Source organism: Lepidothrix coronata, unplaced genomic scaffold, assembly GCF_001604755.1.
Source record: "Lepidothrix coronata isolate B3197 unplaced genomic scaffold, Lepidothrix_coronata-1.0 Scaffold8, whole genome shotgun sequence".
Lineage (NCBI taxonomy): Eukaryota > Metazoa > Chordata > Aves > Passeriformes > Pipridae > Lepidothrix > Lepidothrix coronata.
This window is the reverse complement of record NW_016690188.1, coordinates 217,130-234,363: the sequence shown is the minus strand read 5'-3', so window position 1 is coordinate 234,363 and position 17,234 is coordinate 217,130. Positions and strand designations below refer to the sequence as shown.

At 37.9% G+C, this 17,234-nt stretch overlaps 1 protein-coding gene across 2 annotated transcripts in view; it reads left to right on the top strand.

Annotated features, from left to right (window-relative positions):
• The window catches only part of FAM160B1 (family with sequence similarity 160 member B1), a 33,954-nt gene extending 19,245 nt beyond the window's left edge, over nucleotides 1–14,709 (top strand). For both annotated transcript variants that reach the window (XM_017804011.1, XM_017804010.1), the window contains 7 exons: nucleotides 842–1,011; nucleotides 1,830–1,973; nucleotides 3,694–3,784; nucleotides 5,522–5,665; nucleotides 9,251–9,391; nucleotides 10,375–10,478; nucleotides 10,569–14,709. In XM_017804011.1, the coding sequence (XP_017659500.1) occupies nucleotides 842–1,011; nucleotides 1,830–1,973; nucleotides 3,694–3,784; nucleotides 5,522–5,665; nucleotides 9,251–9,391; nucleotides 10,375–10,478; nucleotides 10,569–10,674 (900 nt within the window). In that variant the 3' untranslated portion in view covers nucleotides 10,675–14,709. The remainder of the gene's footprint in view (nucleotides 1–841; nucleotides 1,012–1,829; nucleotides 1,974–3,693; nucleotides 3,785–5,521; nucleotides 5,666–9,250; nucleotides 9,392–10,374; nucleotides 10,479–10,568) is intronic.
• Nucleotides 14,710–17,234: the final 2,525 nt, after the last annotated feature.

Genomic DNA, 17,234 nt, shown 5'->3' with positions numbered 1-17,234 from the left:
TTCTGTGTTGTTATCATATAAGATATAGATTTGGGTTTTAGATGAAGTGTGATCAGAGAATATACACAATACCAATTAAATGATATAATAACTTCAAACTCTTTACACGCTATAAACATTGTTAAAATAATTTACTTCAGTAAAATCCCTCCTCAGGAGAAACAACCTCCACTCTGTTTTTTCAAATAAAAACCAAGCTTGCCTGAAATACAGACCTATGCCTTCCCATATCAATTTTTCAGTATGCCTACCTGCTCACCCTGTCAGAATGAGTTATCTGTATAAATTAGTTGATCTTGGCAAAGCTAAGCACTCTAAAGCTGTCTTTTAAAATTATCTCTATATTGCTTAAAGTCAGTCTCCTTTTAAAAGCCTGCATCTCCATGTAAAAATCATAGCCTATAGTTCTAGTCACAATATCCCAGTATTACTTTGTTTTATTCTGGGTATTTGTTACTAACTTTAAGTCCTGTTCTGTGTCTCATTTGCACTATGATAACCATCTTTGAGCATGGATCTGATTGTAATATGGAAAGCTAAATTGTGAGTTCTCTGTATGTTCTTTGTATTATGTATATGTTATTTTGACAGATTTCAGAACAGTTTTTGTTTTACAGAAAAAAAATACATTCCCATATTGATTTTCAGATGTGTGTGAACTCTTCATCCATGTTTATACCACATTCAGCGTCACAATTGCCTAATTTTTCGTATGATTTTTGCTTCCTTCTCTAATGTCAATAAGTAATTGCAATGTTCTAGGATGTACAAACCAGATATAAGACCAAAACCATAGGGCAGCAGTGCATCAGTTTATTGAAGTCAACTTTTTATGTTGCAGATCAGCATAATGACTTTACGAATGTTTGAGCACCTATTGCAAAAACCCAATGAGCACATTCTTTATAATTTGGTTCTGAGAAATTTGGAAGAAAGAAACTATATGGAATACAAGCCCCCCTGTCAAGAAGATAAAGATGTGGTAGAGAATGGACAGATTGCTGGAGCAGTGTAAGTTTCATTGTTAAGGGAAGTTTTCACAACAGCTAACTTGGATCCTTATTTTTAGAACAAAACGGGGTTTTTTTCAGTAATTGAAAGAAAAGTGAGCCTGGATAGCACTTGAGTGCTCTTGTGTATTAATCCATATCCATAAAGTGATGCAGAAATTATTACATCAGCAACTTATGTAAATTCTTAGAACAGGAGTAGAAAAACTAAAATTACCACAAGCCTTTGTGCAGAGCAATAGGCACTCAAAGGTCTTTGTGTATCAATTTACTTATGCATCTACCCAGGTTAAGTCTATGCATATTTGTATTGTAATCAGTGAGATTATTCTTGAAGTCAGCCACTTAGGTGCCTTGTTTATATTTATGTTCTTGAATCATTTCTTGATGGAACAACTTTTCTAGGACCCTACATAAAATCCTTTAAAATATCCTGTGTAACTCTTCTAACTAATTTTTTTACCAATGGAAGGGTAAGGACTTGCCACACCAGCTATTTTAGTCATCTAAAATAATTGAAATATTTCCTGAGTATAACTCTCTCTCATGTGAAAACTGTGGCTACAGAGTTTAAGTGACTTAATGCAGTGATTTTGTATGAGTCAAAAATGTCTCCTCTGTTGTTCAGAATGTTGGGTATTATACAGGTTGGTGTTTCTGTGTATTAACTAGGTAATAAGATGGATATGGTATTGTTCTGGAAAACATCCTAGTTGTTCAGAGAAGAAAAACACAGAGCATGCCTTGTGGCACAGAGACATTCCTGCCTTCCATAATGTTCTGTCAATAATTATGTTTTTGTCTGATATAATCGCACAGAGACCTGGAGGAAGATCCATTATTTACTGATCTGTCTCCAGATAACACATTGTCAGCACAGGAGTGGCTCAGTGCTTCTCCACCTGTCAGTCCAGAACATCCAAAAAATGATGGGAAGACTGAAGTTCATAAAATTGTAAATAGGTAAGTTGAAACAAACACTTAAAGAAATGTCTGAATGTGTGGGTGTCTGCACACACTGTGCAAATTAAATGTACTCTGTAATGGATGTTGTTCTGTGCCAGCTGGGAAAATGACTCTGCAGAAGGAAATTATGTGGCATTTTATCAGAAAACTACTTCTGAAAGATTAGAGCTTGCATAAGTAAAAATAATTCAACATAAATGAGAAAAATCGAAGAACTTTGCAGCTAATGGTCTAGTTTAATAGCTGGAATTCACTGTGAAAGCCTCGTTGATTATAAAACTTGCTTTTCGCAGAAATAATTGCTGTTCCAGGACTTCACCTTCCTGGACAAGCATGGGGAGTCTTGCCATAAACATTTTAGGGAAAAAAACAAAACTCAAAACTTCCTAAAGTTCCTTAAGCACATAAATAAAAGTAAATAATTGCCATGCTGGAGATAACCTTCTGTTCCCTGAAAATTAGGGGGCACCTCTGTCACCTGTAACACACCTCAGTGCCTATCAGTCATACTGCAAATTGGATATCACAAGGAGGGCAAGCTCTGCTCTAAGCAACTTAGGGATGGTAATTCTCTTAGGAACTAATATTAGGACAAAGGCTGTTTGCTCTGTTAATACATGGTAGCAAGGCAGCACTGGTGTATCACAGCTGACCTATCTGCTTACCCAGAAATAATCAGAGGTGTTGGCCAAAGGAAACAAACAGCCCGGGGACAGTTAGGACACAAAGACATTGTCACTTCTTGCCCTCTTTCCCCCAGTACTGCTATATATAGTTTATGGTGGACATGGTTTGGAGCAAAGACACAAAGAATATTCTCCTAAATTCATCTCGTGTAATCTCCATCAGTGAATACAATTTTTTTCAGGATTTGCAGTGTTTTGCAAATTTATATTTTTTTGGATAAGATGAACTCCACATGAAAAGTCAGCCAGTACATATTTCTGCATAAAAATCTTCCAGGAGCATCCAGCAGTTCTTGGGGTGTGGAAAAAGCTGAAATTTGGAATCAGGGTCCAAAGACTTGAGGGTTTTTTGTTTTCCAGAAATTTCAGTGGTTCTAATTTTTATTCTTTTTTTCAAGACATTTACTAATATGATTCAAAATTTAATGATGCATTTTAGGTCAGATATTGGTGAAGTAATAAGGACATACAGTATTTTCACTACATATCTGGTAAAGGCAATTCGGTTATATTTGTAACTGGGGCATTTGTATGCAAATACTCTTGTATGTCTTAGATGTTAATTTTTTACCACAGCAAACTATGGTAAATAAAGCTACCTATGAAGTAGGTTTAGAAAAATTTTACCTGTAATTCTTGTTCTCTTTCAGCTTGTTTATTCCCAAGTATATTTTTTTTACTTCTAGTAAGATGGAGTCTGGCCTTTAGCAAGTACTTGACTGGTTATGTATATTCCTTTTCATCTCCATTCTATCTGCTGATTCTGAGAAAATGCTTCCACTGAGGATTTTACCTCCAGTGTTAGATACAAAAGTTCTGAAGTATATGTCTTGTTATTACAAACAGTAGTTGGAATAGACATGCTTAAATAGATTTTGTAGTCTCTGTTCCTAACATAGAGTTATGGTAGAGTCTGTGGATTAATTGGCCAGACAATTCAACATTGTGTACACTGGTACAGATGATGAAAAAGTATTGATCAATGCTCTGTGGAATATAGATACTCATTAATGTACTTTTTTTCTCTTTAGTTTTCTCTGTCTTGTACCTGATGAAGCAAAGTCGTCATACCATGTGGAGGGTACAGGTTATGATACTTACCTCAGAGATGCCCACAGACAAGTAAGTCAGTGAAGTCTTCCTTGGTCCTTGAAATTTGAAATGCTTATGAGAATATACAAATGGTTCTCTAAATAGTCCTAATAAATGCATCTTTTGGTAATGAAAGATGGGAAAATTCAATTTTCATTTTCTAATGAAAACTTACCTTTGGAGATCTTTTGATGATGAATTCACCTTGTATAGCTCTAGGGGGAATAAGGGATGACATTAAATGCATTAATATTCATATAACAAATACAGTGAGAGAAAATCTGAACCTTGGATGGATTCTTAATTTGCTTTTGCATTTATCTGCATTCTCTTGGAGAATTGCCTGCCAAGCTGTTTGAAAGAACTAAAGAGAAATTAAAATGCTGCATAGGAGTTATGCAATCTGGGACTTTGAAAATAAAAGCTCATCACGGGAAATGCGCAGCCTAAGGCATTCAGGTTGGAAGTTGGGAGGTTGGGGAGCTAGGGAAAGCTTTATGATATACTGCTTTGAAATAAATGCAAGTTTTGTTTTTACAAATATAATATAAAGTTTCCTTGGTCAGAGGACAATGCCTGCTTGCAGCTTTCATATTGAAGTCCTGTGAATTTTCTAAAGTAGAAAAATTTATGCAAAGGAGGACAGTAATTGAGAGCTATATTTGATAGGTAATTCAAAGATTCCATAACCTTGGAATTATGTTATCAGCAGTTTAAGATGGGAAGCTTGGATTTCTTTATTTATTATATTGCTTTATCTCCTGAACTAGTCTCTCCTGAAAAGAAAGGGAATAGAAAATAGAGAATAAGAAAACAAGGGTTGATGTAAAATTCCCCTATCTTCTATTCTTGGATGCCAGAAACCACTTATCATCTTTGTCTTTCTTTCATGCCTTGGGAAAAAGAGTATTCTGGGAGTTATTAGAGAGCAGAATTGGTTTCTGTCACTTCCTGACAATGATATGGCTACTGTTAAAATATATCCCCCCTAAGAATAGCCCTGCCTATTGCTGTTATTACATCCAAATAGCTGTTCTGCTTCCATATTTCTATTCCAGGAAGGCTGCACAGGTAGGTAAGCTACATGCAGTGCAGAATTTCTGAGTCTGTTTTCTCTCTCTTTTGCTTCTGTTTATTCCTGTGTTCCTTATTTTTTCTGCAATAAGTTGTGCTCCTTTCAAGGTATAACTCCTTGGAAGTGAGACATCAGGCAGCCCAGAGCAAATGAGGGACAGAGGTTGAGAAAGACTGTTAGGAGAGATAGGAAACAAAAAGAGGCAAGAGGAAACCCTGGAATTCTTTTCATTTGTGTGAAAATATATATATATATATATATTTGCATATACACAGGCCTTTCCTGTCCTGGGAATTAGAGAGCAACACAGTTTGAATAGCAAAACAAGCTACACATCCTATAGTGGAAATGTGGTAATGTATTGACAGGAAGAATGTGTAAGAATGCAATTCGTACCTTAGAAGAACCCTAATCAGGATGTGTATTGTTGGCTTTGCTTTGTGCTTTGGCCCCAGCTGCTTTTTGGGAGCTCTGTTCTCCACTGGTTGTTTGTCAAGCTACCCTAGTAGCAGGAATGTCAAGAAGAAAATGAGGTGCCTGCTGATAGTGTTTACTTTGCAAGGACTGTTCTTTTTGAGCTTAGAGTTTTCATTTAGCTACAGATTATAATTTTAAGGTGTATGTACTATTCAAAAGAAATTAAATTTTTTCCATGGAGATTTAAGTCTGTTTTCCTAACTACTTTTTTCTAGTTCCGGGATTATTGTGTCATTTGCTTACGGTGGGAGTGGCCTGGATCTCCCAGATCTTTGGAAAAGTGCAATTTAGAAGCGTCATTTTTTGAAGGACACTTCTTGAAAGTCCTGTTTGAAAGAATGGGAAGGATTCTTGATCAGGTAAGAAAAAACAGGTTAGGAATTCCATTTCTGATACTTTCATCACTGCTAAAGGGCTGATAAGGTCCCATGGATTCCCATCAGTCAGTTTTCTATTATAGTTTCGTATTATTGTGTAATGTCCCATGTCCTTGGTGCAGGTCCCTGTAGATTGCAGGATGTTGCAGTGATCAGTATTATCAGTTTCACAAAAGTAAGAACAAAAACTCTCTTATCTTTGTTAGCCACCTTTTTGTGTACCGAATGTTTTATTGACCAGAAATATCATTTGAGTAAGGAAGGTATATCCTTAAGATAAAAGATGAAGATAAGATAGTATCTTAAGAATTCCTAAGATAGTATGTTAGGAATCCTTCAGTCTTAGCATTTTTCTGTTCTGTTTTCATTTTACAGTGTTTGTTGTAAAATGGTTCTGTTTTCATTTTACAGCATTTACACTTAAAAAGCATGTACATATTCCAGTAAATAAAATATGGTACCTCATCTTTCTGCCACATTTCAGTGAACTTCAATCTGAAGTCTTGTTCAGGAAGCAGTTTATGTCACTGTGTAAGGTGAAAAGAACTTACTGCATCACTGTTAATACTTTCCCGATTTTTTCAGTTTTTAAAAAACTTTCCTGTGAAAGTTTCTATATGGTATTCTTTTCTACCTGTAATGTGAAGTACATTTTTTCCTGTTTGATTATCTTCAAATAATAAAAATATATCTGCTAAAGGCAAACAAATGAGGTAAAACCTGACAGGCTCCTTGTTCTGAAAAGGTGGTGTGACATGTCAGATCCAGATTAGTACAAAAGAATTAAAAGAAAATTACTTTTTCTGATGCCCGTTTGTTTCTGTGTTCAGCCAGTTCGCAGAACCTCGACTTTCTGGGGAGAAGGTGAGGGGTCAGGGAGGTGAGAAGGAGTTTCCCTTTGTGGAAACTTAGTGTTTCTTTGCCTTCTCTAAACTCTAGGCTTATGTTCCTCAAGTCAATATTACTGCTTTAGATCAAGAAGATAATTTTTCTTTCCAGTGAAAATGAGCCCTGAAAATCTTGATTACCTTCCCTGTAATACCAGCTGGAGTGGCTACAAATGTGGTTGTACCAGTTTCAGAAGCTTGTACAATTCTTTCCTGTTTTGCATATGGAGCTATCTACAGAATAAACCATTAGCTGTGGTAGTGCCAGATTTCCTGGTCATAAGCAGAGCCATTTGAACCTAGAAATGCACAGGGAACATGTCAGGAAGCCAGTAGCAGCCTTTAGGTCAGCTCTGTGAGCGTTCAGGGGAACACTCTGATGTGATTATGATACCAGAAAACTTTGCAGAGGTGGCAGGTACCACTAACATAGTTTCTGTCAGAAGATAGCTGAGGCACAAAAAGTGAAGTAAATTGTTTCAAGTACCTCATCTACTAGACACTACCTTCTTCCTCCTGATAATACTATAAATTTCTATGGAATTGACTGTTTGCTAAGAATTTTTTTTAACCTTCCTGAACTTCAAATTTTGCTGCATTTAATCTTTTCAGTTACAGGGAAAGTTTTTAGGATGTTATCTGAAATGGGGCCGTCTTAGTTAGTCTGCTGACATATGGACAGAAATAAAAGCTCTGTGTGAAGAAGCAGCTTTCCTTAATGCTCTCAATTAGTTGAAATCACAACAGCAATCTGTCTGAACAATGCAGCACTGTTACTACTTTGTTTTCTTCTCTTCTTGTGAACATCAGATAATGCTCATTGCTTCAAAGCTTCCTAATGAATTGGCTGATTCAGACAGCTCTAAAGACCTTCTACAGATCAGCTAGGTAGGCAGTGAATGGATTTATGGAAGGAATTTGTGTCTCTCTCTGCAGAGTAGCTCTGCCATAATAACTCAAAGTGTAGTGATCTCTTCTACCTATAACATCTCTGGTCCAGCGTCTTAAAGCTTTATTTGTTAGGAGATTGGGATGAATTTATTGCTGGAGTATCACGTACCAAAATAACTGTCACTGACCAAAAGAAATATGTGCTTTCACTTCAGAAGATCTGTAAGCCAACTTTGCTATGCAACAATGTGTGGTAACAAATTCAAGAATAAGGTACCTAAATATTAGTTAGGTATCCATGTCTAGTCAGTGGAAATTTTGTGCAAACAGCCCCGGTAGCTCTTATGCTGAAAAGCAGGTCTCTTTTAGTGTAAAGTGGATCACCATCTCAGCTTCTGCAACTGTATGGACTGAAAGCTGCTCTCAGGTGCCTGAACTGAGGTATGTGTTGCCCAAGATATTCCTACAAGCTTGTGGTTACAACAGAGATCTTGCAGGATTCACCATCTGTGGAACCATCAAGAGACCAGCAGATACTCTGGAGCATCTAAGATGGCAGGAGATGTTTGTGTGTTGTCAAGTGTATCAAGTGTCAGATCTCTGCTGAGTAGGCTAATGCAAGCTTAGACATGTACACATAGCTAATGTCTTAATAGCTAACTGTCTTAGTCTGAGGGTAAATTCTTCCAAATCAGAAAGAGGCAAGAATTTGTTCTCTGATTTTTCAGTGGGATGTTAACTTGAGAGCGTAGAGATGATAATTGGAGGTCATTAAATCACCCTATTCTAGATGTGATTATGCCATTGAGGATGTTACTACCAATATGCAGATCTAGAGATGGAATGAGGGCCCTGTAATCCACTTAAATCGACAAGGTTGATTGACAGAGTTGTGTGTACCAAAGGAATGTTTGTCCATCTCTTGTCAATGTAGTCTGTTCTACCATTGACTAGATAGAAGGAAACTCCATTAGTTTGCAAATTTGGGGCTGAATTAAAAGTGTCAGCTTGTTTTCGCTGTGATGAGAAAATCAAAGATGGGAAAAAAGTATTTGGAACATTTAGAAGCTGTGGTGAAAATACTTGCTTTTATGGAAATGAGTTTCTTACTGGGATGGTAAAATCCTTTATACTAGGCCCTAATTTTTTTCCTAGAAAATTAGGTACTATTTTTTTCCTTATGACTTAGGAGCATCTTCCAGCATCTGACAGTGTTGCATCTCCCATTTGGTTGATTTGCAGAAAGGAGGTAGAGAAGCAGCTCAGAATTTTATACTGCTTTCTCAGCCCAGGACTGTCTCATCTCCCATAGCATGCTGCCACAAGATGACCAGGCCTTCTGCAATGCTTCTTACCCAGAAAAAATGAAGTAGAAGAGAAATAACATATTAGCCCTAAACATGGATTTGTCTCTGCCAATTTCCTTAGCTCATATGCTTCACAGTTTCCCATCAGAAGCAAGCAGATGTTTAATCTAAGCTGATTCTATGCTATTTGTTTAGCTGAAGAAATGTTTTATGGGAAGAGGACTTACCCTACAATAAACAAGTGTGCAAAAGCTTCAAGTGGTTGTAGCAGTTATACAGATAATAATATCTAATACTCATCTGTCATATTCACAATACTGCTGTTGTGAAAAGCAGAGATTGGGCCTGTCTTCTAATCTAACTTTTTATCTGTCTTTATTCATAACCCTGTATATAATGTTCTGGTAGTTAAATAAACACAAGCTGGATGAAGAGAAGCCAGCATGAAAATAACTGAGCACTGTTTTTTCCATTTTTTGCAGCCCTATGATGTAAATTTACAAGTTACGTCAGTGTTGTCCAAACTGTCCCTGTTTCCCCATCCTCATATACATGAATACCTTCTGGATCCCTATGTAAACCTTGCCTCTGGCTGCAAGTCTCTCTTCTCTGTGATTGTCAGGGTGAGTAAACACACAGGTAATACATATGGCTATACAGCAGAAATATATTTAATAACTTTGTAGTTAGAGGTACTAGTTGCTGGGTAGTTGAAGTTGGCAAATGGTTTCTCTTACAGTCTTGATTTGAGTCAAGATTTTGGATTTTCTACCAAAAATACTGAAAATTTATTTCATATCTTCAGAATTTTTTGTTGTTTAGTTTCATTGTGTAGATACAAGATATCCCCTCTGGCAATGCTGGTGCTTTAAACTGGACTAGGTCACATTTCTGTCACTTGCAGGCAAAGTCAGGTAGTGCCATGGGAACAGGCCAGGTTTGCACTTGGATGGGAGAGATGGTTTTGATACACACACAAGAACACTCCTTAATGCCCAGTGCCTGGCTGAGTGTCTCTGCTCAGGCTCCTTTTTTTTCTGATTAAGGCTGTTGTTGATGATATAGTCCTGGATTTATCTAAAGTCCCCTTCTCCCCCTCTCTGATTCCATCTCTTCCTGCCAGACCTGCATCCTAGAAGTGCTGGCTGGCTGCCTGTCACACTGCAATCTTCCTAGTCAGAATCCCTCGCTTACCCCACGCACCAGCTGTTATTAAGCTGGTCAGCAGCTTGTTAATGCTGCTTGCCCAGTACTGACAGAGGGCTTGGCTCCCTTCTTCCCAGCAGCCCTCCCCATTCCAAAATACAAATCTTCACTCTCTCCCCTTGTGCTTTCCCTAAACCCATAAATTTACTGGTCAATTGCCTGCGTCAACATTTACTAAGACAAATTAATCATCCACGTAATTAAAACAAGTAATGCTATTTGTGACAACAGCAAGTAAGGCGTTTGTATCTCTTTACTTCCTGCTCCTCTTTTGGGGCAGAGCAGCTACTGCACATGTTGTTCTGTGACCCTGTGAGGAGGCTGAAGTGGGTCTGTGTCATTAACCTTCCTGCCAGGCGCTCTGCACAGGCGGTAACTTTGTGTGTCCATGGCTTTACAGGTCGTCGGGGACCTCATGGTAAGAATCCAACGCATCCCAGATTTCACTCCCAAACTTCTGCTGGTCAGAAAACGCCTACTGGGCTTGGAGCCCGAAGGGCCCATGTGAGTAAATAACGCTGCACGTTTTCCAAGACCCATGGCCGGTTTTGTGTATGCCAGTCCTGACTCCCTGCAATTCTCTCTCTGTCCCAGCATTGACCACATGACGTTACTAGAGGGCGTGATTGTGCTGGAAGAGTTCTGCAAAGAGCTGGCAGCGATCGCCTTTGTGAAGTACCACACCTCGGCCACACCGTGAGCAGCCCTGGGGGGTCAGGCTGGGAAGCCACCAGGCTCCCTTCAGCCACAAGTCCATTGACAACACCCGAAGAGAAGAGGTGGTGCCTCCTGGAAAAATGTAAGGGGACGTTTGGCAGAACTGGAAAACAACTTCCTTTCACCAGATGTTCAGATTGCGAGAGAGGAGGATTCAAGTGGACCTCGAGTGAAGGCATTTTGGGAGAAACCAATACATAGCATTTCTAGCCACTGTGTGAAGAGCTGCAAAAGCTGCATGAAGAACCACAGACATCAGACCTTGGTTATTCTAATGACAATGTTTAGAGAGTTTGGTCTTATGTTCTGGGGCTCACATGTACTTTGTGACCATATTAGTTTTAAAAAGCAAATTCATTTTATAACATTTTTATGTCTTAATTCTTCTTCTTTTCTGTTGGAGATATGAAAGGAAATTATAGTTGCAATGTATGTTATTAAAAACGATGAGGTTCAAAAAATCCACCAATCCATATACAGTAGGATATGTTAATGAGGGGTCATTTTTGTTTTGGTGGATCTTAAAGACAACTCTGAGCTTGATTCCTTAATGGATTACTTCAAGAGATATGTCAGTATAAAATCATACTGATGAAATTAATCCTGATTCGGCATCACATCCATAACAAATATATCTGAAGTGTACATGTTTGTAGCATGCTTGTCTCTGTCATTCCAGGTCATCTGCATAACTAGATTTGCTTTAGGTTTTTTCATGAGAATTGTAGACGTTTGACCCATGTCACCTTTACAGAGAGGTTAATTCTAGGTCATTAGTAGTTGTTGCTGAAACAGTATTTTTAATTTCTTTTAAATTGGTATATAGCCTGAATTGCTTTAAGAATCTTCTGTGCCTTGAAAATTGGCAGCATTCTGTTATTTTTTGAGATGTTTCTGTTGCTCACCTAGCCATCACAGTGATGCCAACTCAGTTAAAACATTGATAACTTATACAGGACCAAAATTTGCACCTACTTTTCATAATGCTGGGATGCAGGAATGCCTTTCAGTGAATCCTTTTCAGTATGAATGCCATCAGCCAGGGCAGCTGTTGGCACTGCAAGTGGAGGCCACGTCAGTGTGCTTTGCTTCTGTTGGTGGTAGCCTGCACTTGGCAGAGCTCTTACTGAGCACTGGCAGGTGTGGGGGGCTGTGCTTGAACCTTCCAGTCACGCTGGATGTCTGGGGTGAGAGACCTGTCCTGACCTCACACGTGTGTGCAGGACCCCTCCTATGAACGTACCATGGGCAGGCAATGTAGAGCTTCACTCCTGTTTACGTTGTGTTTCTTCATTTGTCTTTCCTCCTGCCCTGTTTGCACAGTTAAAGCCCATTTCAGATCTCACTGCTCACATACAATGATGGACTAATTTACTCAGTCACTAGATTTTTTCTGGATTTACGTGACTGTAGCAGAGAATCAGATTTTGCTCTGAATCCATGCCTTCGAGGTCTTGTTTTTTAATGTTTATGGAGCCTGGATGTTGAGAGGCCTTTTAAGTTAGCAGGTTAATTAAAGCAGTGTCACAGTTAATGGGCTAAATTTATTGTTGTCAGCAGTGAAGAGGGTCCTGCTGTAAAAGCTTCCAGTACAGGTTCAGCTGGAGAAAGTAGCTATGGAACTGGGGAAACATTTTGGCAAGTAAAACCTGTATGCAATGGCTTCCTGTACTGGGACACTTTTAAAAAGTGTGGCATTTCTCTGGCAAACAAAAGCGTGTTTTACTTCCTCATCTGTTTGTGTGAGGATTCTTTTTCTTATGAATTTAGCCCAAAATTGTTTTCATGTCCAAGTAGCACGGTAGGATATAGTTAATAAAATGACACTTTTTCCATTTTTGTTCTTTAGAAACATACCTTGAAAGCAGCAAATCATTTTTAGTGATCTGTATTGCAGTTGGTCTGCATTAGAAGCTTCATTGATACCTGACACATAGTTTAGAACACGTTGATGTCTTTGCGGAGAGATGTTTAATACATATATTTGTTATAAATAAGGTCCCAATTCAGCAAAACAGTTAAACATAAGCTTAATTTCAAGAATTTTGTCCTTAAATTGCAATTTTTTACATAAACAAAGTTAAGCTATTGAGCACAAATAGTGATGCTTTACTGAATTTGGGTCTTTTTGATTTTGCTTGAGCTTAATTACTTTTTCCTCAAATTTTCTTTTTTCATTATTTTTTTTTAAGTGTATGCTCCAGAGTACTTCTGATGTCCCAGTTTCAGTGGAAACTGGAAACAGTAATGCTACTATAAATGAAAATGAGAGAAATGTTAAAACTTCCAAGAGCATTCCAAGTAATATAAGAATTTATAATGCCATTCAAGAGATGCCTGATCTCAAATGAAAGCATTAACATCAACCTCTTTTGTTGTCATTGCTGTTTTCACTGATACCTGAGCTCATTACACTGTAATGCCTCTGTGGCATTTCAATGCAAAACAGTTTGCCAAGCTGCAAACACAGTTCCTTAAGCTTGTCCATGAGAAAAATAAGTAGATATAACTATAATCAGTCTGAAATTCAGGCTATAATTGTACAGTCTCCAGTGACATTGGTGATGTTCTTGCAAATCAAATGTTATTTAGTTCATAAATTTATAAGACATGGATCCATCCTGATAGAAGTGAAGCAATCCTTAAAGTTGCTTTAGCCTAAACTGTTCTTGTGAGTGCTGCCTCCAAACCCTTAATTACTATACCTGATGACAATGACCTTTATTTTTGTAAAAGTGATTTAATCTTCCATAAGAGATGGAACTCGTTTAATTATTTTTGTGGTGATATTTTTCATGCACTTTTTTTTTTTTAACAAAAGGTTAGAAGTTAGTTGAGGTCCATGTTTTCACCTTTTCGATCTATGCATGTCATTGAGGTGCCCATTTTGTTTGTGTGTGTGTGTGTCTGTATGTGGTTATTTATTACCCAGAGAGGGCCACCTGAGAAAATATAAGGCCTGAAGAGTTCATGGCATATGCAGATCCTTCAGATGTCAGTGGGAAATGTGAGTGCTTACCCCTTAGAAAATAGGGCCACTAGTATTAGATTGGAATACTTGAGAGGTAATACTAGAATAATTTTTTATTTCAAAAGGCAGACCCCACCCACATTTTAATCCTGATGCACATGTGTGTAAATAGGAGCATTTTTTACATTTTTTCTCATTTATAGTATGTATTTGATTTAGAGTCTGATTTAGAAAATTTTGTAATAAGCCATGTGCTAGCTCTGGTAGAACAAGTTTGTCCTTAGTTTCTCATATGACTGTAATATTCCTGGTATTCAGATTCTGTCTGTGTAATGTTCTTACTATATATTGTCTGTGCAATATAAAAGCTGTGACTTGATACACAGCTTGAGTCTGGCTGTATATCACCTATGTATATATATATATATACATATATATATAAAAGGACCAGAATCCTGAGCTTGCTTACACTATGATTAGTGTAAAGATTGCCACACTTGATTTTACAGGGCACAAGTAATCATGGAATGGCTTTGTAATGCATGGTAATTTCTACCATAACCTGCTGCGTAATCTCACAGATGACATTCTCTTAGTGCTCTTTGTCTTGCTAAAAGAAATACTAACCCAAAGTGCTTGGTAAAATGGAAGAGTCCTGTAGTAGACCTGGGGCTACATGGAAAATCCATACCTGATATTGCATATCACACAGGGTTTTCAAAACATGTTCTTCATGCTTACTGTGCCCTGTAAAATAATGTAACTATATAAAATATATACTCCTTGTTTTGCCTCCTGCCTTGTTTACATTAAACAGAGGATATTCAGTAAAAATTTTCTATTAAACTTTGTGTAGGTCACTTACTAACAGTGTTGCCAAGGTTTCACAGGTGTGGGATTTCCAGTGAGGAATTGTTGAAACAGCCACATTACCAGACATACAATATTAAGTTTTATGAAGGAGGTTGTGGTAAATTCAACTTTTTGTGCTAAAAAATGCATGGAGGATTAAAAGGGATATTCTCAAAATAAATTAATTTCAACGAAGCGACTGCTTCTGTTATTACAGAACCCATAATACTTCTTGTATGGATGACCTTGAGGCAGAAAATGTTTTAGGATTTTACATCATGCCTTTGATCCTGAAGTTTTCATTTATTTTGAGTCTGTCACTGCAATGTCTTCTGGGATAAACCTGTACTATCCTGTGCCGGGCTCGGAGTGAATCAGCATGCTCTTGCCCATGAAAATTGGAAGCTGAGGGAAATGGCCAGGTTGGAGCCATCCTGAGCACAGATTAACATCTGCTCTTTCCTGAGAGCCCTGATATCTTTCCAGAAAGGCAGCAGCTGGTCAAGACCTTGGTTTTCTATTGCATTTGAGTGCAGAGTGCGTTAGTTACAACATTAGTTTATTGAATTGGGGACAAATGTCTGTCAGATATATGAATAAGCATAATTTCTTCCTTTGGGGCCTTCAAGGAAGGCTTTTATACATAGGGGGTTATATATATTTTTATATATTTTTAAATCACATTTATTGTGGGGGGTTTTTTTCAGTTTTGGTGTCCTTCAAGTTTTCATCAGCCTTTGAAAAATCTTGTCTCTCTGTAGGATCCCCTCTGAGGGCTACACTTGGATGTTAAGCTGTTTCTCCTCAGTATTTAACAGCTGCAAGTGCTCTTGCATCTTTACAAGAACAGTGCTACAGCAAGATGATGCACTTGACAGCTTTTTTTATAGCTCTCTGCATCTTTCCTCCATCCTCTTGGGTTTTGGAGATTGTCATCTACCCCAGATTGTTTATTTGCTGTGCCTGCATGAGGCATTTCGAGATTTAGGAACACTTTGCTTTCCCAATCAGTGAGGAAGTTGTAGTAGATTTGAACATTTGGCATCTTCTTGTATTTTTCTCTCACTTTGATATCCTTGAAATGACTGAGTTATTGAAGCATGATAAGCTTATGGCACTTGCATTCTGATAGAAGATTTTGGGGCTCTACATCCTGTTGGAGAAAAAAATGAAAAACAAACCTAAGAGAGTGTTATCAGTGTGTGGTCTCTACTTCATATTCATTAACTTATTTTACAAATTCTCAGCTGAAGTTCTCAATATAGATACAAATAGCACAGGATCTACTGACTTTGTTAACCTTTAAATATTAACGGAACTGATGCTGTGAAAGCCTCAAGGATTTTGCTAGTTTGGTATGTGATCCAATTGGATTAAAGTGGATTAATGCTCAGTGAAGTGAATCTGTCACAACTTGTATGAGCCCTTTCAGCCTCAACCCGTGTGTTCCTGGTGCATCCTTTATCAGCCAGGGTTCCCTTTGAACAGTGAGAAAAAGAACTGAAGAGCAATTTAGGAATCAAGTGAGGCATATGGTGGATTAAAGTTTTCAGGTGTCATAAGCTTCTTGGGAATGCAAAAAAAGAGAATGTGAAACATTACATTTTACACATTAGGACTGGTTGCTGGTACTGCCTTTCGGAGTCACATCTGTGAGGATAAAAAGATGCATCTTGGAATGTGGTACCTCACTAGGCCACTTAAATTGCCCTTGCTAGGATGGTATATATATTCTGAACTATGTTTCATTAAACTGGTGGTGTAGAATAAATGCTGCTGGTGGTATAGAATCTGCTACAACAGTGCTGTGGAATGACAACTTTGTATGTATCTTGTAACTTTGACAAAGCAGATGCATCTTGCTGGCTTTGCCTCTCTCTCCATGGCATCATGTAAAACATGGTGGTAAAAACATATGACATACTGAAAAATAAGGAAATGTGAAGGGAAGAACCCCATTTCTCTACTAGGAACATATTCTCCTAATCACCCTAATTTTCAAAAAGGTGAAACTCATTATATTCTAAAGTGAACAATTTTCTGAAATAACTTCTGAAACGAGGGAAGGTGTCCACAGGGAGCCCTAGATGGTGAGTGTAAACCTGCTTTAGTAATTTGCACTGAGGTTGGCAGAAACGAGACATTGGTGTTACATATTTCAAGGTGTATAGTATCCTGTTTCCAGTCTGGAGAGATGAAGCAGACAAGAACATAAGTGTTTGTGCTGAGTAATACATATAACAAGACACAGGAAGTTCTGCAGAAAACAGCAAAAGATATTAAACTGATTTTAGAGAGGAGCGCAACAGAGGTAACTAAATTTAGCATAGTTAAATTATGGCTTAGGGTTAGAGGAACATTACTTCCCAATAAAAAGACCTGGAAGACTTAAGCACCAAGACTGAAAGAATTATGAAGCCTTAATTTATTGGAATGCAATTAAGAATGAAGTAATGTCACTGAGGAAAACTGATACTCATTATCAGTGAGAACTCCCCAACTGTGAATGCTGCTGAACCAGAAGAGGAAGGAGCCTGTACCCTTATGCTTTTAAAACTAGACTGGACAAAACATTGGATGTTTCCAGAGGGAACCAGCCTGTGTCATTGAGGAGATGAAGTAAACACACATTTACATCCTCGGACTCCCAGCTAATGAATGGTTCCAGAATGACGTGGATTTGTTCTGCTGGGAAGAAGGGAGATGGACTGATCCACTTC